The sequence below is a fragment of the Schistocerca serialis genome, chromosome 1 (genome assembly GCF_023864345.2).
Source record: "Schistocerca serialis cubense isolate TAMUIC-IGC-003099 chromosome 1, iqSchSeri2.2, whole genome shotgun sequence".
NCBI lineage: Eukaryota > Metazoa > Arthropoda > Insecta > Orthoptera > Acrididae > Schistocerca > Schistocerca serialis.
This window is the reverse complement of record NC_064638.1, coordinates 522,196,160-522,221,812: the sequence shown is the minus strand read 5'-3', so window position 1 is coordinate 522,221,812 and position 25,653 is coordinate 522,196,160. Positions and strand designations below refer to the sequence as shown.

Sequence of the window (25,653 nt, the reverse complement as noted above, 5' to 3'; positions counted from 1 at the left end):
GGTAGAGCCGAAGGTGGTGTAGCGGGATTCAGAACAGGTGATGCCAGCACATGAGGCTGAAGCTGGTCCGAATGACACACTGCAACACCCGTGTCCATCTGGATTTCATACAGGCGTCGGCCATGGTGTCGTAAGATGCTGCCCGGACTCCATTTTAGCCACTTGCCATATCCCCATACCCAGACAAGGTCGTTGTTGGTGAACTGGCCAAGCGAAGGCACCCGCGGCCGTGAGGTGGAAGGCCGCAGAAGGTGAAGTAGCGTGCGGGGCTGTCGGCCATGTAAGAGCTCAGCCGGGCTGTGGTCGCCCATGGGGGTGAAACGGTAAGAAGCCAGAAACTGGAGAAGCGCATCATCAGCAGCAGAAGTAGTAAGGAGTTTCCGCATCTGAGCCTTAAATGTGCGGACCAGCCTCACCGTTTGATTGTGGATGGAATGGAGGGGCCGTGACATGTGTAACGCCGTGACAAGCACAAAAATCCGCAAATTCGGAAGAGGCAAATTGCGGACCATTATCAGTAACAAGAGTAGAGGGAAGGCGAGACAGTGATCAGCATTCGCATGTTGAGCCGTCGGCCGGAAATGAATCTCATAATTGAAACGAGACAAGTAAAGAGCCCAACGCTGGAGGCGGTGTGCAGCCTTGCCGGGAAGTGACGATGATGGATGAAACACGGAAACAAGTGGTTTGTGATCCGTAACAAGATGAAATTTGGATCCATAGAGGAAAACACCAAACTTATGAAGAGCATAAATAATGGCCAAAGCTTTTTTTTTCAATTTGAGAATACTTTTGTTGGGCATCCGTGAGTGCTTTGCACACGTGGGTTTGTATCCCATCCTCGTCGCCAGTTGTTATAACATCAAGTTGAACACATATATTTCGAAACGATACAACACATATAAGTCACTGAGCAAGTTGACAAAGCAATACATGTGAACACGGTAACATTCGAATGAGCACTGAGTCCAAGTCTAGCGGCCGCTGGCTGGCTGGCCGCTTAGGTGGCACGGCTGCTGCATGGCTGGCAGACAGCGCCGCATGTAGACGACGCGCGTAATTGCGTGGCGGCACTTTGAATGATCGGCGAGTCACAACACAGACAGATTATCAAGTCAGTGCATACCACATAATCTAAACCATGAACAGAAGTACTGGTACTCAGTTTTGCCTTCTGTTGCTTCACCAATATGGATTCTGGCATGTCAAAATTAATACTCATCATCACACAAATGGTGACTGAATATGACTGCACTGATTTGACACAGACAGAAATCAACAATCACTCATCTCAGTCTTCCTCTGTGATGTTCACTCAAGAGAGAAATGACCGCAGGCAAAGAACAACGTACACTCTTTACAAAGAAAATAACATAGCCACAGCCAAAGTAATCATGATTTGCAAGTGGTAATCAGAACGCTTAAGCATGCCTTTCCACACTTTTAAAGTAATACACATAACATTATTGCTTTACAACTGTGAGCCCTTACCTATTCCTTCATTATTGTTTCATTTCACCCAGTGCTAAGATGTGCTGTCATATGTCCAAGTGAGCAGCAGTAATATAAAATAAACTATGTGGTAGGTGAAAACATGTACAATCTGTGCAAGAAATTGACCCAGATTCCCATCTAGCAGCACACACCCACAATGAGGCAGTTGTATACAAAATAATTAGTGTTTGACTGTGATCTGATGCAACTGCTTTGTTTACTGCTTTGAGTGTGTCATTACTGTGGGGTAAGACTTGTATGCGGCATCAAACTGATATAATGGAAGTTTATTTTATTATTTTTTAATTAAACAGTGATTTACCTCATATAATGTACATTTATTTCATTGTTGTTGAACTGAACTAAGATTAAACTGTGATTTCGCTCATTCATGTTTATTTTGGTAACATGAAGACAGGTATTTCTTAAATGTGTACCAAGTGCCTCATGGGTCCACTTGTATTACAAAAATTGGCGCACCCACTCCAGTGTTAAAATACTTTTCCCAAAAGTGAGAGAGATTGAGTACCTTGTGAATATGTGGTTTCTGGTCTACCACAAGTATGACAGTACATCAGAATTAAGAAAAAGATAGCTACTAACGAGGAAGCCAGATCATAGCACTTATTTCATTCTTCACTAGCACCTGATGATGTGAAGGATAACTGCTGCTAAAATATTACACAATATTATGAAAAGGATAGTTAGTATTCAACATGTAGCACAGACACTGAGTTGCAGCATTGTGATTGTGTGTGTGTGTGTGTGTGTGTGTGTGTGTGTGTGTGTGGTATATTTTTGGCTACGATCTTGTTGGCAGAAAGCTTATTTTGTGACATTCTTTTTGTTGTGCCTGTCTGAGACTCGGCATCTCTGTTATATGGTGAGTAGAAACTATTCTTTTCATAATATTGTTACATTTCATCCTGGATTTTCCACTGCTTCAGATATTACACGGTTACGCCAAAACACACCTTTGCTGAAGCCCATGGACTATTGATTTGGACACTAAAATTAAAATCTTGCTGAATTATTTCAGCTCTTTTCCTCCATCCCACTTCATTCGTCACTGGGAATGGAACATTACTTGAAAACATTGAACCGCAGTAGTGAACAGCTACTACCACAACTCTCATAACACTTGTGAAATATGAGTATTAATGTAAGGATTAAACTTGAAACTCTTTTTTGCAACCATAAACCTATTTGTAAAGTGAATTACTATACACAATAGCTACCAATACATTTCTACTGGCTGTTATGGAATTATTTATTCAATAGAACTGATACAGAAAATATGAGTTACGTGATGATATGCTACCTTCTAAGTACATTTCTCCACCAAGAACAATCTTATCCATTTCCATACGTTGTGAGAAGTCTTGCCGATGGCGTTCTACACAGACCCAGTCCTGTACTATGCGGAAGCACGCATCACCAGCTCGACCCAGGAGGTAACTCTCAAGTCCTGGTGAAGCAGATGAGCCTGTAAGCCTCTCCAGAAGATTCTGACAACATAAAACTGCTGCAGTGTAACGCAATGTACTCCCAAAACGCTCTGCAGAATATTCATTTTCTGCCAAAGTTGCATAGACAAGACGTGCCTTTTCATAGAGCAATATCCTTAAATGAGATCTCCAAAATGTGTTGTCAGTTGCCGCAGGTTGTTGCCATGTAGGCATCGTCTCAGCTTTAAGCCTGAAAACAGTGAATATAAAAGAAAGACAAAAGCATTATTATTATTATTATTATTATTATTATTATTATTATTATTGTTTTGTGTAAACATATGTAGCTAACAAGAACATTACATGAAAATTAAAAAAGGGCTTGAGATATTCCCATTAAAATCATGAATCGTGTACTGATTAAATGTACATTACAAATGCCAAGATCTTATTCCTTTGCTAACTAGGTATCTTACTTGCACAGCAAAATGCAACACTATCTATGTATGTAACTGTGATAGGATGTTCCAGTAAGGATTACATTATCCAGTCAGTGTCAAATTTTACATGTTCGTTCCTTTGAAGAAGAAATTCTTTACACAGCCTGAAATGTTTCCAAATCTCTTTAAGGTCAGATTTTATGGCAATTTGTTGCTGTAATAAGGTTTGATTGTTGTTTAAACTTACTTCTTACATACCCATGCATTGCAATTTTCTCGTATAAACAGAAATATTAATTAACACTTTAAAGTGCAGTGTCAAACTTTGGTAGGTATAGTCAGTAGCTGGCAGCATATGAATAATTGCTAATCTGGTTGTAACTGGTATAGCCATTCAAATTTCTATTGGCCAAACCGAATGACGGGCCTATTTCATTCAGAATGGTGTGCTGACTTGAGTGTGATATCCTTAGTTATTGAGAATAAGTTAATCAATTAAGGTTTTGGAAGCACTCAACTTGCTTTAAAATAATGCAGCCACAAAACAGAGTTCCCTTCTTTCTTTACTTTTTACATTGTAAATGACAAAAGTAGGAGGCCTGTACTCTTTTTCATAAATTCAGTTTACCCATTTTCATAGCATTACTGGGGCCTGAGTTTGTAAATATTTCTAGGCAAGAAATGTATTGATACAAGAATGACCCCGCAAAAACATCCAGCAATATTTTCTAGGATGTGGCCACAATTCATTGTTCCCAGAAATATTTCTGGGCTCAATTAATGGAAAATATTTTCAGTAATAAGTAAATTGTACTGTCCATGTGGCAAAGCATACAAGGAAGAGATTTATCATAGCCATAAATAATACATAAAATATTAATTCCATCTACTATTGATTTCAGAAGAGTATCTTGTGCAAAAGCTTCTGCTTAACTTTGTGGAAACCAAACAAGACAATCCAATATATGAAATTATTATTGACTATCTTAAAAAGCTCAACATTAAAAAAGCTTCACGGATATTAAAAAAAAAAAAAGTTAAGCTGTTATACATTTAGACAACAATCTCTCTCTCTCTCTCTCTCTCTCTCTCTCTCTCTCTCTCTCTCTCTCTCCACTCCCCCCCCCCCCCTTCCTCCTCCTCCACCATCCTCCTTTCCCCTCTTTCATGCTAAAGACTGTGTCATGATGTATTTCATTTATACAATTAATAAACATCAATAAAGAAAGGCAGAGAGTATAAGGTGGTAGAAATTATGATTGCCCATAAAATTAACATTGTGCTCCTAAGCAGTAGTTAGCTGTTATGGAAATCATAACTGAATTACCATTAACAGATCACAGCAAAACAATGTAAAGAAAAGCAGTGGACTGATGATGTGGAGAAGCTGCTCTAGATGATGGAGAACAGGAATACAACATTCATAAAATGGTAGCAATATTTACTAATTGCTGATTCGATGTGGGGCTTGTGTATGAACAATTTAGCCTACCAAGGTGTAGCAAGAGAGATATGTCATTGTGTGGTTCTGGCTACTAGGTTCGAGAACTTACACCAAAGAAATAAGAAACAGAATTTTTCATTTAAGCTGCACAGCAAATGGAAGATTTTCCATATGTTGCTGAACATAAAAATAATTAGTAACTTCCAGGATACAATATATATTTACTATTACTGTACCAAGCAATGAAACATAGCACCTGTTACCAAATATGATGGAGTGCCAGTAAGAAAAACAAGGAACAAAAACTTGAAGTTTGGAAAAGGAGGACATACCTGCACAACAAACTCTTAGGTGACAGGTCTTCTTCATCACATTTCTGATGTTGCCCTTCATCCTTGTGCTTTGATGAACTTCGGATACCAGGAATTTTGTTTTGGAATGAATCCTTTCTCTTTTTCTGTGAGTTCTGCACAGCAGCTGAACTGTCATGCACACACTGATCCTTTTTATTAAGTGGTGAGTATGGCATAGGAATTGCCTCAAATGGTTTCGCCATTTTTGGCTTTTCATTCTCCTCTACTTTTGCTGTCTGTAAAAAATACAGTTAACAGACCTTAACAACATATTAAACAGGCCATGGCTCTACCACATAGAAGTGACAATAACTTAGTAACAGAATAGTTACTCCATTTGCTCTTTCTGTCTCCAGATCTGCCTGCCATACACACACACATAGACATTTGCAAATATATACCAATATATTATGTTGCCCTTACAGCATACTTTCTGTTGTACATACAATTTACGAAATTTTAAACCCAGTAGTTTCATTCTGTTTCAGGTGGACTAAACCCACATCATGAACTCATAAATATTAAGAAACAATTACATGTCTTCCCGACAGATTTGTCTTCTAAACCTCAATAGTTAAGAGCTGCTGGTAATAATAAGACACTATATTTCAAATTAAGTCGGGTGATGCTGAGGGAATTAGATTAGGAAATGAGGCACTTAAAGTAGTAAAGGAGTTTTGCTATTTGGGGAGCAAAATAACTGATGATGGTCGAAGTAGAGAGGATATAAAATGTAGGCTGGCAATGGCAAGGAAAGCGTTTCTGAAGAAGAGAAATTTGTTAACATTGTTAACATCCAGTATTGATTTAAGTGTCAGGAAGTCATTTCTGAAAGTGTTCGTATGGAGTGTAGCCATGTATGGAAGTGAAACATGGACGATAAATAGTTTGGACAAGAAGAGAATAGAAGCTTTCGAAATGTGGTGCTACAGAAGAATGCTGAAGATTAAATGGGTAGATCACATAACTAATGAGGAAGTATTGAGTAGGATTGGGGAGAAGAGAAGTTTGTGGCACAACTTGACCAGAAGAAGGGATCGGTTGGTAGGACATGTTGTGAGGCATCAAGGGATCACCAAATTAGTATTGGAGGGCAGCGTGGAGGGTAAAAATCGTAGAGGGAGACCAAGAGATGAATACACTAAGCAGATTCAGAAGGATGTAGGTTGCAGTAGGTACTGGGAGATGAAAAAGCTTGCACAGGATAGAGTAGCATGGAGAGCTGCATCAAACCAGTCTCAGGACTGAAGACCACAACAACAACAACAATATTTCAAAACACATCCTTAATTAATTACGTATGAGAAAAGAAAACTATTCATTGTGTGCAAAAGTGTTGAGCAGTACAAAGGCTCTTAAACAAGATCTTCATCACTGTAACTTAATTATCAATATAATAGAGGGAAACATTCCACATGGGAAAAATTATATATAAAAAAAAAAGATGAGGTGACTTACCGAACGAAAGCGCTGGCAGGTCGATAGACACACAAACAAACACAAACATACACACAAAATTCAAGCTTTCGCAACAAACTGTTGCCTCATCAGGAAAGAGGGAAGGAGAGGGGAAGACGAAATGAAGTGGGTTTTAAGGGAGAGGGTAAGGAGTCATTCCAATCCCAGGAGCGGAAAGACTTACCTTAGGGGGAAAAAAGGACAGGTATACACTCGCACACACGCACATATCCATCCACACATACACAAGCAGTGCTTGTGTCTGTATGTGTGGATGGATATGTGCGTGTGTGCGAGTGTATACCTGTCCTTTTTTCCCCCTAAGGTAAGTCTTTCCGCTCCTGGGATTGGAATGACTCCTTACCCTCTCCCTTAAAACCCACTTCATTTCGTCTTCCCCTCTCCTTCCCTCTTTCCTGATGAGGCAACAGTTTGTTGTGAAAGCTTGAATTTTGTGTGTTTGTTTGTGTGTCTATCGACCTGCCAGCGCTTTCGTTCGGTAAGTCACCTCATCTTTGTTTTTATATATAACTTAATTATCACACGCACACAAACACACACACAGCAAGAGAGAGAGAGAGAGGTTGTATACAAGCAAAATGCAGTATCCTGTTGCAGAGTATACTGTACAACATGACATTCATAACCTCAGTGCCTGTTTCACCACAAGCGCCATCTGGATTCTGCCCCCAGACACCAGTTTCTCAGAACCCCGCAGGTGGGAACTCGCACTACAACATGTCCTTGGTTCTTGCCACCCACCTGGCCTTAATTTACATTAATTTCTTGTGTCTCAGCATTTATTCACAGTAACTACTCCTTTCTTTACTCCATTTTCATTTTCTGACTTGTCTATTTTTCGCTGACCCCCCTCCTACCTCTGTTACATACAATGCCCTCAGCTTTCTGCTCTTATTAACTCATGCATAACATTTTAGTAGTAATGTCTGTCTTGCACATTAGCCTGTTTTCCACATTTAATCTCTCAGGTTTCCAAATCTCATTCGGTGCAGTCCCCAACAACCACTCTTTCCTTCTCATCCTGTCCGATAAGTCTCCCCTGCACCAGGGTTCTGGGTGACTTTTCTGAACTGTACTCCTTTCCCTAAACCTCTCCAGTCCTTTTCCTTCATCCCTCTTCCTTCCCCTTCAACTCTTCTGCCAGAAGAAGGAACCACTGGCTCCAAAAGTTTGTAAATGTTAAATCCTTTTGCATGTGTGTTCCCCTGCCGCCGCTTGGTGAGTAGATTTATAATCTATTCACTGAAAACATAAATAAGTAGTTATATATATGGAGATAAAGAGATTTGAGAAGAAATAATCTGTCAATGAATAACAACAAAAAATTTATACAGTCATCGACTTGGAAGATCAGTGACAGACAACAAATGGCTACTAATGCTTCATCATGTCCAAAACTATTCCACAGCAGTGGGCAGTTGCAATGTCAGCTGCACACTTACCAACAGCAACACAGTTCACTGAATACAGCACTCCAGTTTCCCATCATTGTCGTGATGTGTGAGCCATGCAAGCAACACTGTTAAATTCCACTGAAGTCAATTTTTTTTATTATTATCTTTCTGTGTGTGTTACGGAGTAGTTACACTGCATTTGTGTACAGAAGATTTTTTAAATAAAGTTATCTACTTAACATGACAGTTTTAATAAATAAAGATTAGTTGTCAATTAAATATTATTTTTAAGCATATACCTGCAATCACCCACAAGACGGAAGAGGTATTGAAGAAGCTAACAAAGTTAAAAGCTCAAAATGATAACTTAGTAAAAGAATTAAGATCTAAAGATAAAGTTTCAAGTGGCCGAGTTGAAAAATAATGGACTGATGTACTAACATGAATATAAATGGTCAAGGCATTACATTTGAAAAGTATCCTGCCAGACAGAGGAACAGACAATCACTGTACTTAATGACAGACTCAAGATCACTAGCGCTGACTGAAAGGAAAAAAGTTGATATGTTGGTTCAAAAGTTAGGAGAGTGTTTCACAAAGTCTCGCAAAGAAAACATGGGAAGTAACTAATAGAAAATCAGGATTAGAGTCTATTACCATAAATGTGAAATGGGAGTTATGGCGTGGCGAATCTAAACAGTCTAATTTTGTCACAGAACTGTTAATGTGCATTCTGTTGAATCAAACATCAGGATTAACCAAATGTCAGACACTAACGGCAGTTATGATATTTCAAAACACAGCCTAGATTAAAACAAATGTTCCAAATTTACAACCTTTCAAGCAAATATTATGTTATCCATTACCAACCCTCTTTTTTCAGGTGATGTCTGCAATCGAACTATTTGGGACAAGTTTAGTTTTGATCCAAAGTTTCACCCAAATTGGTGTAAAATTTATGTGACAGAATTTGGTCAATAGTTTCAAAATAACAGCATAGATTTTCGTTGTACATTAGCATTTGGTGTCAATTTATATGGCATTTTTGATGTTTATATTAAGATTATTAACTGATTTGGTTTTTAAATTAAGGAGGTTACTCACAAAAAGGACAGTACGTGATTTAGTTGTAATATTAAATTTGAACTTTATGTTATATCAAATAATAACTTTAAATATTTATGGAAGATTAAGAGAGACAAAAAGAAGATTTGAAGTAGAATATCCACAGCCTCGTGCCTATTGTTAAGTGAACTGAAGCACATGGGTTGACTCACGAATCTAAAAATGTGTCTTGGGATACATTTTACGATGTCAAAGGCTCAGAGTGGTTGTAGTTATGTATCAAGACTCAAGGGATTCACAATTCAAGTGAATTTGAAGAAGTGACACCTACAATACCCGAGATGATCACTTTATTCCTTCATATTTTGGTACAATAATCATTCATGTTTTTAAACTGACTTATCTCAGTATATCTTCCAGACCTCTACAGTCCAGGAATGTTTCCTCTAATGTACTAAAGATTCTGAGACTTATTCAAAATGCTTTGGAGTAAGCCTCAGAATCTTAAACAGTCTACACATGTAGAAATTATATTCAAAATCTCTCTTTCCTCAGAATGATTTCTCTCACATCCTCCAACATTTCTCACACTATATATGTTTGGTCTCTGTTCTGTCAGCCATACCAAACAGAACAGACATGACTGTGATACAGTGGTCGTTTGTATACAAAAGATTTTAAGAGAAATGAAGAACTTGGCTGCAGTAGGTCATTGAAATAAATTCAGTAGGGACGCGCGCGCGCGCGCACACGCACACGCACACGCACACGCACACGCACACGCACACACACACACACACACACACACACACACAATAGTATATTTTATACTAAGTTTCAAATATTTAATTTATAACTGATAAAATCTGGTTATGGTTTACACACTTTTCAATTGGGTGGTAACAATAATTATACGTTCTGTACAAAGGAATTTTGTACCTTTTTAAAAAAATGCTAAATGATACAGTTGGGCTTCTACATTTTTAAGGGAGTTTAGCTTGATTTAGTATGGACAGTGAAGCTTATCTCTTACTTTAACTCAGCTGAAGACTCTAAGGTCAAGCTAAAAGTGTAACTGGCTAATCAGCCCTATTTGTAGTTAGTCAACATGTGTGAATGAATTAAAGCAATGTGCAAGTTGATTATGACACAGTTATTTATGGTTTTACTGCATCTAATGAATTTGAGAATGGATTAAATGAATGGCTATTTGCAGCAATGCTCAACTAGCTTCTGGACAAAGTAATCTAACAGTAGCAACAGAAAAAAACTAATACCTTCCAGATTCCAGTTTGGAAAGAATAATTGATGCAATAATATACATAAGATGGAAGACGTAATGACAACTTAGTAACTGAAAGGCCAACAGTTTTTACTTAAGTTATACATCTGTTGTGAAATCATTCATCTAAGCTAGGAATTACATGGCGTAGCACGTCATTCTGGCCTATGTCTAGCCAGCCAATGAACAATGGTCACAATAGTTGAAACAGTATGATAGTTACATAGTTAAGCTCTCTATGGGTTTTTGCCATCTGTTTTGCATGTGGAGATTATATGACTGGATACTGCACATTTTCAAGGTGGGATGGCAGCTGCAGTGTTATCATCTGTTCTCCTACCTGTGTGGGGTTAAAAATTGGTTCCAGATTCTCAAATTTCAGCACAAGCACAACTGCAGTGGTAACGAAGCCCACAAGCTGTGTTGACATCATCCAAGAAGAAAATTAAATTATAGATGCAGTACTTCAGAGTTTCAAGATAACAATACATTTGAATCTGAACACACATAGGGGAACAACACAAGAGTTGTTACCAGGCCTTGTGTGGTACATAAGGAACGTGAACAGTGTCAGATGTTGAGCGAATACCATGAAGAACATGGAGATGCAGCGTACTCATACGAAACAGTGTTTTCAGCATCTGACTTACTTTGAAAGGGGTCTGTGAATCTCCATTTGGCTGGTTGGTTAAATCATGCAACATCCAGGTTTTTGGAGCATTTGGGTGTGACTAAGGCCCAATGTTGGAATGTGAGGACAAGCATATGCATCATTAAAGTTCTAGTCAACAACTTCTGACCACCACAAGGGAGGATCACAACAGTGTGCCGTAAGCACTTCACGACACCTTCACATATATGCCTACCACCTGATAAAAAGTAATCGACTCCCTGCAACATTCTATGTCATTCCACATCTTTGGTCAGAGGCCAGCAGCAGCTGGACTAGGAAATTACTGTCCCATGCCTAGGCTGCCATTAACACAACACCAATGGCTGTGTTGAGCATGGTGACCTGAGAAGAGGTCATATTCTTCCAATGTTTTGGAGCAGCACGGAAGTGTTACTCCTGGCATCATGGTGTGGGAAGCCACTGCGTATGTCTTCAGGTCATGGTTGGGAGTGGTTGAGGGAACTCTGACAGCACAATGATACATCACAAGCATCCTGCGTCCTCATGTGTTACTTCTCGTGACAGTATCATGGTACCATTTTTCAACAATATAATGCTTGTTAACAATGGAACATGTCTCTATGAACTATCTGAGTGATGTTAATACTCCCTTAGCCAGCACGATCCCCCAATCAGTTCTCAATAGTTCGGACATCAATTCCGTCCTAGTGGTAGTATCCAGCACATCAGCAATTACACTGTTGTGGTCCAGCTTACCTCAAGTGAGGATGCAACAGCTTTATGACACCTTTGCCAACCAAATTACAAATCAGTACTTGCATCCAGGCCATGGTGGGTTGGGAGGGTACCTTCATATCAAGAAGGTGGTTCATACTGCCACGTAATTTGTAGTTTTGACTTGATTTTGTAATCACTGAAATAAGGCAATAGACCCTCTCAAACTGTGAAGTTTCACTGAATTTCCTCCTCCCCTTCTGGGTGCTTCCCTTCTTTTTGTCAGGCATTGTAGTCCGATTGCATGTTTCAGATGCAAGTGATGCATACAGCAACAGTTGCAGGAATGAGATAGTACCAAGTTCCTGGGCCTACCCTTAAAACTGAGAGTAGTGTACTGTAAACTACGAAGAGACTGAATGATGGAGATTTTCCATTAAAATTACTTTACCACACTGGTGACCAAATGATTAAAACAGCAATTTCTTTTGCTCATGTGCAATCTAAAATGACAGGGAATTATCCACTGGAGGAACTCTTCTTTTTCTTAATAACTCTTCAATTCCCATAGAGAAGTGATTAAAATCACTTTTAGTGGCAGATCAAGAAACTTCTGCTAAAAATTCTTTTGGGGGCTTGGAATAATTACCACCGCTTCACAATAGATATTCTCCCTAATGTGTTTCCTTATAAAAAAAACCAAACTACCTCAATTTCTTTTGGATCACTCTCACATTTTACTCGTGACTTTGGAAATTTCACCAAATGAATGAATGTCTTACACTATTTTATTACTCTCAGGATATAATAAAATATGTAGACTGGATTAAAATCATTTAGTCATTGTGCAGTTTGTGTGTGACATTTATATTATACGTGTATTACGGTACTGATTATTCAGTAATATATCAGCAACTGAGCCTGTAAATCTTTTAAGAGAGGATTATCACCCACTCACAGTTCCGTTTGCATTACAGTCGTACTTTCTAGGGAAATTTTGTTGTGCAATTAAATGAACTGCTATACAAATAAATAGTTGTAATTATAGTCTTGACATGTTCCATACCCAGAGTGATCTCATTGGTCTATGGGGCTATAGAATGTACCTGTGATACATTAAAGAAAGGAACTATGCTTAAATATTATTCAGTTGTATGTTATTCTATGAATGGCATACCATTTGAGTACATATATTTATAATTACCTGATAGTCTTTTCCTGATAGCTGTTCATCCTGAGCTGACTGCTCTTGAGACTTCTCTTTTGTCTGTCTTGCACAATTAAAAAATGGTAAGCATTCAAGGCCTGCTGCGACATGTACAAGAGCAAATTTGCAGCGCTCTTCTAGCCCTCCTGGCAAAGATTGAGGGGGAGGACTGTACTTCGATGTTCCATCTCTCTCTCCACCACCCTCATCATTCCCTGTTCTCCTGCCAGTAGTGAGGCACAGAGACTTCACGGCTACACTGCGACTGCCACTGTTATGAGTTTCACTTCTATCTTCACCATTCTCTGCATCTTGATCTCTGTCTTCCTCATCATCTTCGGAGTCGCAAGTCCGTTCATCAGCAAGGTGTTCACTCAGACCAGGAGCTGCCGGATCTATGTCGGCAGGAATGTACAGGTCGGAGAGCATGTAATGTGCCGATGTCACTATCTGAAACGTGCACCTGATGTGAACAAAAACCCGTAATCACAGCTTTCCTAGCTGAAAGCCTTCACACAACTGCTCTGTTTTTGAATGTATAATAGAAAAATAAATTAATTCTCTAGAAAATAAATTTTACTGTGCAAGCTGATCATAAAATGTACTATAGATATGATGCACAAAAGATGGTTGAATCAGGAAAAAAAACTGTGGCTTTGGAAAGCCAAAATAAATATTTTATTTTGCAAAGCACTATATTTGTGATTAAAAAAACTGATTTCAATACAGAACAATGTTTTTCTTCTAGTTAGTCCAGTAGAAAACTTGGCATATTACACATTAAGTTTCTTAACTTTCTGAAGTGTTAGTTTCCTCATCAAAAATGAAAGAGGTGAAGTTCGGGAATGTTAGATAAGACAGACAGGTCACTCAGACTGCACACTCAGACATACCTACCTGTGTGAGGACAACAAGAATGTCCTCCTCAACATGAGGACAGAGTAGTCTGTCCCTCCTTTCTGAACTGCCCCAATCCATTCTTCTCCCCTTCCTGAAGTATGAACTAACAATTCCACCGACTGGGATTGTTTTCTGTACTTTTACATGAGTGAATTGGAATTTCACATCCCCAAGGTAAGTAATGACTAGCCAACCTGCCTCTTGTAATTTTCCTTTTAATGAAGTTTCTTCTACCACCTTTCTTTTACCATAAGGTAACCAAAGAAAGAATGCAATCTTGGGAACAAAGGCTAATAGAGAATTAATAACTACATGGTCTTATTGTAGCATACACTGTCCAGTCACATAAATGTGAGCACAACCTACGTTCGACGTCCATGTGTAATAACCACTCACAGATGGCAGGTGGCAGCAGTAGCAGTGGAGGATATATAATGAAAAAATGGTGTAATTTATTAGCATCCAAAAGGACATGATCATTGTCTTTTGGGCCAAGGGTGGAAGCATTTCCGAAATGACTCAGTTTGTAAACTGTTCAGGTACCGTCGTGGTTAAAGTATGACGTGCATAGCAAAACGGCGCTGCCCAAAACTAGTGCTGAGGCAACTGTGGTGCACCACAGGCCATAGATGACAGGGGTGAACGATAGCTGTGGAGATGTGTATGGGCGAACAGATGTGCAACTGACAGCTGAGATGAACCATAGGGTTAACAACATTGTCTCCTCAATGACTGTTCAGTGAATGTTGCTGCGTATGGGCTTCTGCAATACGGCCCTGGTTCATGTACCCATGCTGACTGCTGTTCACTGGTGATAAAGGCTGGAATTTGTTGGTCAGTACCACAAGTGGACATACACTGAGTGATAACAATGAAATCATGTTCTGTTTCGTCGTACAGATGGTCCTTGGCATATATGGCATGAATTGTCTGAAAGCAGTGTGCAAGGTCTGAAAGCAAACACCCAGCAACAATCCCTGGGTGATCTTGCCATTCTAGAAGGTATTGTGGGTCAACACAAATTGCACCGAACCTTGGGGACCATTTCCAACACTACATGCAGTTTGTTTCTTCTCAGCATGAGGTCACAATGAAATGTGTCACACAGCATATAGTGTCTGTGTGTGATTCGAAGACCACCAGGATGAGTTACTGATACTCTCCTGGCCACAACACTCTCTGAACTTACACCCAATCGAGAATCTCTAGGGCCACCTAGATCACACTTCATGTGGTGGATCCTCAAATGAGAAATCTAGTGCAGGTAGTCATGGCACTGGAGTTGACAGGGCTTCATATCCCTGTTGGTAACATCCAGAAACTCCCTGACTCTCTTCCTGTACATTTTGCAGTGGCCCGCACTGCAAAAGGTGGTTATTTAGGTGGTCGCAGTAATGTGACTTGACAGTTATAAAATGGTCATTCCACATCAAAACATGCAATAATTCAAGGAATTGTAACCCTCTACCTCAGATTTTCACAAAACTATTCACATTTGCTTATACCTATAACATAGGAACTTCTGAAAAATCTTTTTGGTCTCAGACTACAACTTTATTTTATATCGAATTTTAAATGTTGTGATATTTTGATAACTGGGCTCTGCAAAAATGTCAATGCAAAATGGTACTTATCTACATAAATGCCCACAACTCGGGTGTTTATGAAACTTTTGATTTGGATTTTTTTTTCATAAGTTAAGAGAAGCACATACTTAACAGACATGTAATTATTTAAGCAATACAGTTACAAAGAATATGTTTAAAAAATATTAAGGTATATCAATTTTCAATTTCAGAAAAAATGCGAGGATGTAGAAAAATGCCTATATCACATTTCTCCAACATGCTGGGAACCTGGATTTTGGTCTTAAATAATCCCCTAGATTGCAAGCTTCCTAATAAAATAAAAATTTTAATGCGTCTTCTGCTAATTGACACGCATCTGAAATCAAAATATTTTTTGCTGTAATAGAAAAGGATCCTTTTTTAAGTAATTTCATCCACTCACTGTCTCACTGCCACAGAATCAAGGGTATCAAATTAGCATATTTAAGTATAACTCATTCTAGGCAGGCAAGGTAACTTTAAGGGGATACGGAATCGGATTTTGGGTTAAAAAATCGAATTTTTTTTTATTGGCGTATTATATTCTGCCATGTTTCCTCTTTAAAATGACGTATCATACATAGCTCTACTACAATTATAACTATTTTATTTTTATATATTTGTGAGATCGGGTATTGCGCTTTAGTTATACACGTCTCTCGTGGCTGACCATGAACTTTTTGGCAGTACCTTTAAAGTGACATGAATTCAAATATCCCGGTTTCCAGCGACTATTTATACACTAGTTGCCCGAAAATGTTTCTCTCTGGTTTCCTCAAGTTACTTTTTGACTTTGTGGCGGGACTGTTTTGTAAACAGTGTGATATAAGAAAGTAGTTGTTGTTGAGTTATTTCGTATTTAGTGCTTCATTTTTCGCAGTGAAAATGCCTAGAGCTAAAGCAAAAGTATTTAAAAAGCGTGTGAACTGGCAAAAGAAAAGAAATAATGATTCATTAGCAAAGCAAAGCAGTTCATCATCATCACTGTTGGAAAATGTGGATCCACTTATTACTGATTTGCCGAACGAACTTACACCAAATGAAAACAGTGCTTCTCATAAAAAACTAAGAGATTTGGAAGAGAAATATAATTTACTTGATAGAGGGAATGAAGTTTTTGAACTCATTGATACGAATATATTGTGTGAAGCTCTTGAAAACAGTTTGTGCTGCAAAAAATGTCATGGAAACGTTTCTCTGAAAGTAGAATCCCATGTTGGCCTGGCTGCCCAGTTTAATTTAATATGCAGTGTTTATAAATACAGCTGTAAGTTTCCAAGTTCGGTTTCAGTAACTGTAAATAATGGATACAAGAAAACTGAACTTTATAGTGTAAATATTAGGTTAGTTTATGGATTGCGAGCAATTGGTAAGGGCAAAGCAGCTGGTGATATGCTATGTGGTGTTCTAAATCTTCCAAGTGCACCTTCAAAGTTTGAAGCTTACAATTATGTACTAGGATCTGCAGTTGAAGATGTAGCACAGAAGTCAATGCAGGTTGCTGTGGAAGAAGCAGTGGAAGAAAATGACGGCAGTCGTGACCTCACAGTGGCGTTTGATGGCACGTGGCAGAAAAGGGGCCACACCTCCAACAATGGTGTTGTAACAGCAACTAGTGTTGATACTGGCAAGGTTATTGATGTTGCAATAATGTCTAAATACAGTAGGTGCACAGGCAGGCTGAAAAATGAACACAGTGATGACTGTATTGCTAATTATTATGGTAGTAGTGGTGGCTGGGGTGAAGAAAATTTTTCATCGCTCTTCACAGTGGTATAATGTTCGCTATGTCAAATATCTGGGAGATGGTGACTCTAAAGCATTCAAAGAAGTTTTGGAAAGCAAACCATATGGGAACAGTGTAAATATAAGCAAACTTGAATGTATAGGACATGTGCAGAAGAGAATGGGTGCCAGGCTGAGAAGGTTAAAATCAGTTATGAAAGGGAAAAAACTAGATGATGGGAAAACCTTGGATGGCAGAGGAAGATTGACTGATTCCATAATAGACCACATTCAGAACTGCTATGGTCTTGCAATCAGGCAAAATACAGGCAATCTTGAAGAAATGAGGAGAGCTATATGGGCTTTATATTTCCACACCGCATCCACGGATGAGCATCCACAACATGGTTTGTGCCCCAAAGGTGAAAACAGCTGGTGTAAATACAATAGGGGACTAACAACAGGAGAGAAATACATTCACCACCACAGTCTACCATCAGCCATCATGGCAGAAATAAAGCCCATTTTCAGAGATCTGGCTGACAGAAGTCTTCTGATGAAATGTCTTCACGGAAAAACGCAGAACCCCAACGAGTGCTTGAATAGTGTGATATGGCATCGTCTCCCAAAAACAGTGTTTGTCGGAATTAATACACTACATTTTGGTGTGTATGATGCTGTGGCAACCTTCAATCTTGGAAATATAACTAAATGCCAGGTCCTTCAAAAGTTGGGTATGTGTGTTGGTTCCCGTACGGTACGTGCTATGTTCTTTTTAGATCAGCACAGACTAAGGCATGCTGATAATATAATCAAGACATTAGTGAAAAAAGCAAGACAGGTGCAGAGGGGTGCCAAAAGAAGACTTGAAGATGATTATGAAGACTGTGAAGGGGGTATTAGCTACGGATCAGGAATGTTTTAATCTTCTTTCTCCGTTTCCCGTAAGTTTACTTTTTACTTCATCTAGGAACATTATCTCAGGTACTGGTCAACCTAGAAGTCTGAAATTTTTATGACGTAGTGACATAGGTCCCTATTACATACTGAAACAACGATTTTTTAATTACTTGATTTACAAAAGACTTAGGGGTGATAGTCTAGTAAAAAGCGATGGAAAAAATTTACTTAAAAATAAATGTACAATATCTCTGTAAGAAAATACTTTGACAATAAACTGTTGTTTCAGTATTGTTGTAACATATGAATGCACATACAGTAAAATTTTTACCTCTCTGTCTCCAGTAGTTTGTGAGAAAATGTTCCCTATAGTAGGCATATATTAACATTGCGGGGATAGGTGATTCCGTATCCCCTTAAGTGTGAAAATTTATTTCCTTTCATTTGACTAATTCAGTAATTTTTTGAAGACTATAATATATATGTTTTATCTGTTCAGCCAATCACCTGCTCAGTGATAAAAAGCATTCTTAGACAGCAGTAGCATGTTTGAAACCTTTCTAGGCATGAAAACTTTGTAAAAATTGCTGAAATTCATTGTTTAGAATAACTGGCATGCAACTATTAGTCTATTTGGCCTTGGTTGCTCTTTGTCTTTCTGTGAGACAAGTCATGTGTGTTTGTGATGTGGCCCTATCATTCCACTTGTATAAAGTATGTTTGAATTGAATTAGTGATCATTTAATTGCAGTGGAAAATGTGAATTCATGCACTGTTGAAAAATTACTGAAAACACCGTATCATTCAACAGCCTGTGCCTTAGTAAAAACTCTACAAAAAGTAGAAGAGCTGAGAGAAGACCAATGAGATTTGATATTGCTGCGATCCAATATACCAGGTGTAGAAGTATGAAACCAGAATTTCCCTATAGATGGGGCTAGCCATCAGTGTAGGGCCCGCATCTGCAGTGCCATATGCTTCCTGTAATGGATGACGAATGTCTTGCCAAGTTCCATACATCGGTATCTGTTTCAAACCCATAAACATGTTGAGTGTTGTGCCTATGAACTACAATCTGTGCACAGCATTGGTTTTCTGTTATCATTTGAAGAAAACTGCTGCAGAATTGCATCAGCTACGAACACGCTCTTGTGAAAACGCAGCGTTTTAAGTGGCACAAAAAATTCAAAAGTGGTGATTTTGACGTGAGAAATGACGAGCACAGGAAACCACCGAAAAAGTTTGAAGACAACAAATTGCAGGCCTTATTGGATGAAGATGATACTAACCCTCAACAGGAACTTGCAGAACAACTTGATGTGATGCAGAAAGCCATTTTTCTTCATTTGAAAGCTAAGAGAAAGGTGAAGAAAGTGGGAATTGGGTTCCGCACAAACTGAATGAAAGACAACGAGCAAATCAAAAGACCACTTACGAAATGCTGATCACCAGATACAAAAGAAAGTCGTTTCTCTACTGAATAGTGACAGGTGATGAAAAATGGATATAATTTGAGAATCCTATGTGTCATAAATCATGGGTGAATCCAGGCAAACCACTGACATCCACTGCAAGACCAAATCGCTTTGGAAAGAAGACAATGCTCTGTGTTTGGTGGGATCAGAAAGGTGTCATCTATTATGAGCTGCTTAAGCCTGGTGAAATGTTAACACTGATCGCTACCAACAGCAAATGATTGAATTAAATCAAGCATTACCTGGAGAATGACCGGAATATAGATATATAAAGTCATATTGCACCAGGATAAAGCCCCATCACACAAAGCACAATGGGTCAGGGAAACGATCAAGGCGTTCAGTTGGGAAATACTAGGGTATGCGCCTTATTCTCCAGACTTGGCTCCATCTGATTATCACCTATTTGCATCACTGGGGCATGCTCTCGCTGAACAACGCTTCAGTTCACATGAAAATGTACAAAAATGGGTCGCTGACTGTTTCATTTTAAAAGACGAACTGATTTTTTGGTGTGGCATTCATAGCCTGCCAGAGGGGTGGGAGGAATGTATAAATAGCAATGGAGATTATTTTGAATAAAATATTGTTTATCAGTTTCAAACAACAGACATGTAATTATTGCAACCAAATTCCAGTTTCATACTTTTACACCTGATAAGCTTTCAACAAGATCAAAAAGTGCTACTATATGTGGACATTACAGATACTATTGCTTAAAAGGTTATGAAAGTCATCAAAAAACTTCTTGTGATCCTTTCAAAAAAACAGAAAAAATCTTTGCGGTCAATTTCATTGTCTTTGTCTGAAACATTAAGTTCTAAAAGAATCTATGTAAAACCAGGCCAAAAATCGTGCACAACATGCGGTAAGGTTTGTGAACAGAACATCAGTGAAAGAAATGAAAAAGATGTAGATGACTCGGAGGTGACATTTCATTAATCAATACTAAAAAGCCAAAGTACTGAGGATGCAACTAAAATTTTACACAACTTAAGGTGCTCACTCCATTCCAAATCACAGCAAGGCTTCATATGGCAAAAAGTGGCTAGAAAAAATGAAGACTGTTTTGGAAAGAAAAGTGTGCTGGGCATTAGACTGCAATACTGAAGACTCTGACCACAGAGAAGAAAAATCTGATGCTGAAATTGTTAAGAAAAACCAAAGATTGTGATGCCATGATATTGTTAATGAAAGAAAAAGTGGCTAATGTAAGAGTACCTGAAAAAATTCAAATTTCAGCTTTAGCCTCACCCTCTCGGTCAAAAGAAAATATAATGTCAGAATTCAATGTTAGTGAGTACGTGGTTCGATAACCAAGGAAACGGAAAACAGAAATGGGTATTTTATCAGTTCCTAAACCAAAAAGGGGGAATGTTATTATGTTATTGCTGATGAAGTGGTATAGATTGCCACTGATTTCTACCAAAATGACGAATACTCAAATCTCACGAGGAGCAAAAGACAAAGCAAGCAATCAGAAGAATGTGCAAAAAAAGACTCATCATTTGCAGGTTAAGAGAACTGTACTCTTGTTTTAAATGGGAGAATCCAAACATTAACATTGGTCTTTCTAAATTTTGTTCGCTAAGATCAAAGTTGTGTATTTCAGCTGGTGCTGCCGCACTCTTCAGAATCTGTGTGTGTGTGTGTGTGTGTGTGTGTGTGTGTGTGTGTGTGTGTGTGTGTGGTTTCCAAAACTGCTTTTGGATACAAAACACATTGAAGAAACATACAAAGAACTTATAAAATTTCTTGTATGTGAATCTGAAAATTACAATTGCATGCCTAATCACTGTAATAATTGTCCCAGTAATGACAAACTGTCAGAATTATTAAAACAGAAATTAGCTTACAAAGATGCTGATGATGAAATTGAGTTCAGCTAGTGGATAAACACAGATCATTGAGCAGAACTGGTAAAGCAGTCTGCGACCGTTGATGAATACATACACTTGTTGTTAACAAAATTACAAGCACTTAAACCACACTCATTTATATCTAAGTGTCAGTCAGAATCATTGAGAAAAAAAACTAACCCTGGAAAAAGCAATTCTGTTAATGGACTTTGCTGAAAACTATAGTTTGTAATTCAGAATGAAAGTCAGAGTTACCACTGGACAAGAAGCAGCTGTACAATCCATCCTGTGTGTGTTATGTGGTAAATGAAGAAAGTAAATTGAAAACAGTGAACCATTGCTTTATAAGTGATGATATGGAACATGATGTAGGATTAGGTAAATTCTGTCCAAAAAGAAATGGAGTTTACAATTTCTGCAAAACTAATATTGAAAAATGTTTTTTTTTTTCACTTCTTAGAGAAAGTTAATGTAGATTTCCTACGCAAGAACCTTGAGAAGAGATTTTCAACAACTCGCACAATACCTGGTACTAGGAAAAAATGGTTCAAATGGCTCTGAGCACTATGGGACTCAACATCTTAGGTCATAAGTCCCCTAGAAGTTAGAGCTACTTAAACCTAACTAACCTAAGGACATCACACACACCCATGCCCGAGGCAGGATTCGAACCTGCGACCGTAGCAGTCCCGCGGTTCCGGACTGCAGCGCCAGAACCGCTAGACCACCGCGGCCGGCCCTGGTACTAGGAATGTTCACCATTATAAACCACTTTCTTGTGATTCTTTAGAGTTTAGAAGAGTAAATTCTCCTAAAAAGCCTTCCTTGATTTTGTCATTCAATGAAAATGCCCCACAATGGACATGCACTCATCCTCAACAAAATTCTTTTGTAGCAGGTGGTACTTTGCCTTCATCAGAAATGTCTGTAATGAAGGAGGAGACAATGGACTACTTTTTCTCCACCCACTTGGAACAGCAGTGTCATTATCTTGGCCTGAGAAGGAAGGCCCTTGTTTTATGCCTTTGTTTTATGCCTTTGGAAAACATTTTATGTGCTGTTGGTGTACCTAAATCAACATCATTAGGCAAAATCTATTACTTTAATGAGAAAGATATGAAGTTAACAGAATATAGTTTGTCATGGTGGGTTAAAAACAGAGGTGCTGTTAAGAAGTCTCATTGATACTTTCCAGGGATCTTAATTGCTGAACATGTACATTTTTAATTAACATTAGTGTGACTAGAGTAACTGTTGCCTACAGATGCTAATCTGACAATGTAAATAAAGTTAACCAATGTAATGACAATGTTTCAATTAAATTTATAGCTTTTTGCTCTGTACTTCCATGAGGTACACCCTTACTACAGGTTGTCACTTTACATAATCTGATTTGAATGATCTTCTGAACAATGATGTGACATATGTTAAATGAACATCCAATATCTATCAAAACTCAGGACGTTCCTTCTTTTTTTCTTTTTTAAATAATATCAGAGTTTCACTAAAAATAAATCTTGTATAAGCTGTCAGAAAGTGTTTTACATATTTAAAAATCATTGTTTGGACCACAACAGCTTAAGCTGATTTTCTGTTTTCCCATAAGTCATGAGTAGCTATTATTTTTTTCCAATAGAAATACATCCCTTCTGTGACATATGGGGAAATATGACAATGATGTATTGTCATTATTATTATTATTATTATTATTATTGTTACTACTGTTATTACTTGTATTAACACGATTCATGTAGTCCGTCGCACTTCACATAGGGTAGACCGGGAACTGTCTGCTAGGCATGCCCGATGTAGAACTGACTGGGCACGGCCCGTGCTGCCTGAGTTGTTGTTGTTCCGCCGGCAGAGGGTGCAGCCGAATTCTCGCGTGCCCTCTGGTGGACGGGACTTTACTTGCAGCAACTACTGTCCGTGACGCGCCGTGCCGATGTGCGCCTCCCACGATCTTTCTGATGTCTACTGAATTATTATTATTATTTTTGTCTGAAGTAAGGCAATCCAAATGACAAACTTCACTTGCAGCATTTACATTTGTAAAAAATTTCCATTTCTTCCCCTCAAATTACATTCTCCATTGACTATTGCCACGCAGAAAGTAACAAGTAGAAAATTTTTTGTGAAAATCAGAAGCAGTGGGTGTCAGGTATCGATGATCTCTCTTACAAGGGAACCTCCCCATCGCACCCCCCTCAGATTTAGTTATAAGTTGGCGCAGTGGATAGGCCTTGAAAAACTGAACACAGATCAATCGAGAAAACAGGAAGAAGTTGTGTGGAACTATGAAAAAAATTAGTAAAATATATAAACTGAGTAGTCCATGCACAACATAGGCAACATCAAGGAAAAAGTGAGTTCAGGAACGCCGTGGTCCCGTGGTTAGCGTGAGTAGCTGCGGAATGAGAGGTCCTTGGTTCAAGTCTTCCCTCGACTGAAAATTTTACTTTCTTTATTTTCGCAAAGTTATGATCTGTCCGTTCGTTCATTGACGTCTCTGTTCACTGTAATAAGTTTAGTGTCTGTGTTTTGCGACCGCACCGCAAAACTTCCCCTTTTTTAACTGTATATACAAAGAAGTTAGTGTCAAATCTGACTAAACATATAACAAATTGAAGAAAACTAGGGCACAGTAACTCTTGCAACTGAATTTCCATTAGCTCACATCTCCATCACAGTCTGCTTCTAAAAACATGATACAGGTATCCCTTCTTCTGTTATCTGTTATACAATCCCTCATCTGATATCATGTTTAACTTAACTACTTAGAAAAAGGTTACCCATATTTCAATACACACATATTTGCCTTGATATATGTCCTTTAAACTTTAAGAGTAAATGAAAAGATTCCAATATTTTTCAGTGATAACACTGTACTAGAAACTAAATATACCTGTGGATACTTCTCCTTTGGAAGCAGTGACAAGCAATTCTTAAGTAACATCCGAATGGTGCCTTGTTGCCTCTGCCCATCTGGTGAATGTTTCATATTCCTTGCAACTCTGAAATGGACATTACACTTAAAAACCATTTTTTAAGTATTAATGCATATGAAATATATGTATATGTTGTGATTTAAAATGAACTTAATATCATCCAACTGGTTCAGAAATTTACTGCGAGGACAGAATGAAGAACGTGAAGAGAACAGAGGTGAAGTATCTGAAGAAATACCAAACATGCACATTAGCATATTTATACATCTATGTTATTTTCAAACAAGACAAAAGTTTACTGTAATTAGGACTGAATTCTGCAGCAGTTCCTGGTAGGTGGAGAGGTAATGAACAACACACAATATACGGGTGAGTCACGGAAGACGTAACATTCCTTTTATTTCATTAACAGTTACACATATCAAAACGCATTTTTTGGCAAATGTTAGAGCATCAAGGGGCACATATATTTTTGTTTGGTAAATGCTTTTAGTGCAGGTATCAACTGAGATACTGAAATAAGTATTTTTTAATGGAATCATAAACTTTTTTTTAACTGCATTCGATATTCTTGAGAAGACAATTGCAGTGATATGGTGTTTGTTAATGTTGATTTTGAAATTTTGTTACAAAAAAATTGAGAAATGTTGTAGAATGTGAGAGCATGGTGGCAGAAACCAGCATCTCGGACCAGGCTGCATAGTTGTATACCGTAAGGTAGGCCTGTGGTACGAGGATAAAACTTTATTCCCCTTTGAACCAACTTATGACCTAGACGTCATTCACTTACAAATGTTGTATATAGAAATACAACAAAGTCTAGAGTCAAGTGTATCACAAAGAGCTTAGGAAAACTATTTCACATTTGAGTATCCTCCCAGATGTATATGACCTAAAACAGGTAAATCAACTGTTCATTCTTAAAAATAAACAGATCCTATATCTGCGAAAAGCAACTATGGTATTAAATATCTAAATGCTAGAGATGAGATTTGACTTATCTTTTCCTGTACATGGTAAAATACATGCTGTTGGACAACTGTCTCTGGCTACACTGCTCTAAATTATATCATATGGGAAACATTCATTGTACTAAACATTCTATTAAGAATACTTTGGTGATCACCTGTACACCACAAAATAAATATTCCTCTTACCGAAATGTCATTTCATGCTGAACACAAGTGCATAATTACAGTGTTACCAGCCACATGTAATAAACACTGTCGACTTATTTGACACTGCAATGCAATTTTGTACACATGTAAATGAAATAAACATTTTA

At 38.2% G+C, this 25,653-nt stretch overlaps 1 protein-coding gene across 1 annotated transcript in view; it reads right to left on the bottom strand.

Moving 5' to 3' along the window:
• LOC126474463 (erythroid differentiation-related factor 1) overlaps positions 1-25,653 on the bottom strand; it is a 233,225-nt gene that overhangs the window by 119,204 nt on the left and 88,368 nt on the right. Inside the window, exons 9-12 of the mRNA XM_050101939.1 lie at positions 24,326-24,434; positions 12,952-13,404; positions 5,159-5,415; positions 2,816-3,192 (exon numbers count right to left, since the gene is read on the bottom strand). Coding sequence (XP_049957896.1) covers positions 2,816-3,192; positions 5,159-5,415; positions 12,952-13,404; positions 24,326-24,434 — 1,196 coding nt within the window. The remainder of the gene's footprint in view (positions 1-2,815; positions 3,193-5,158; positions 5,416-12,951; positions 13,405-24,325; positions 24,435-25,653) is intronic.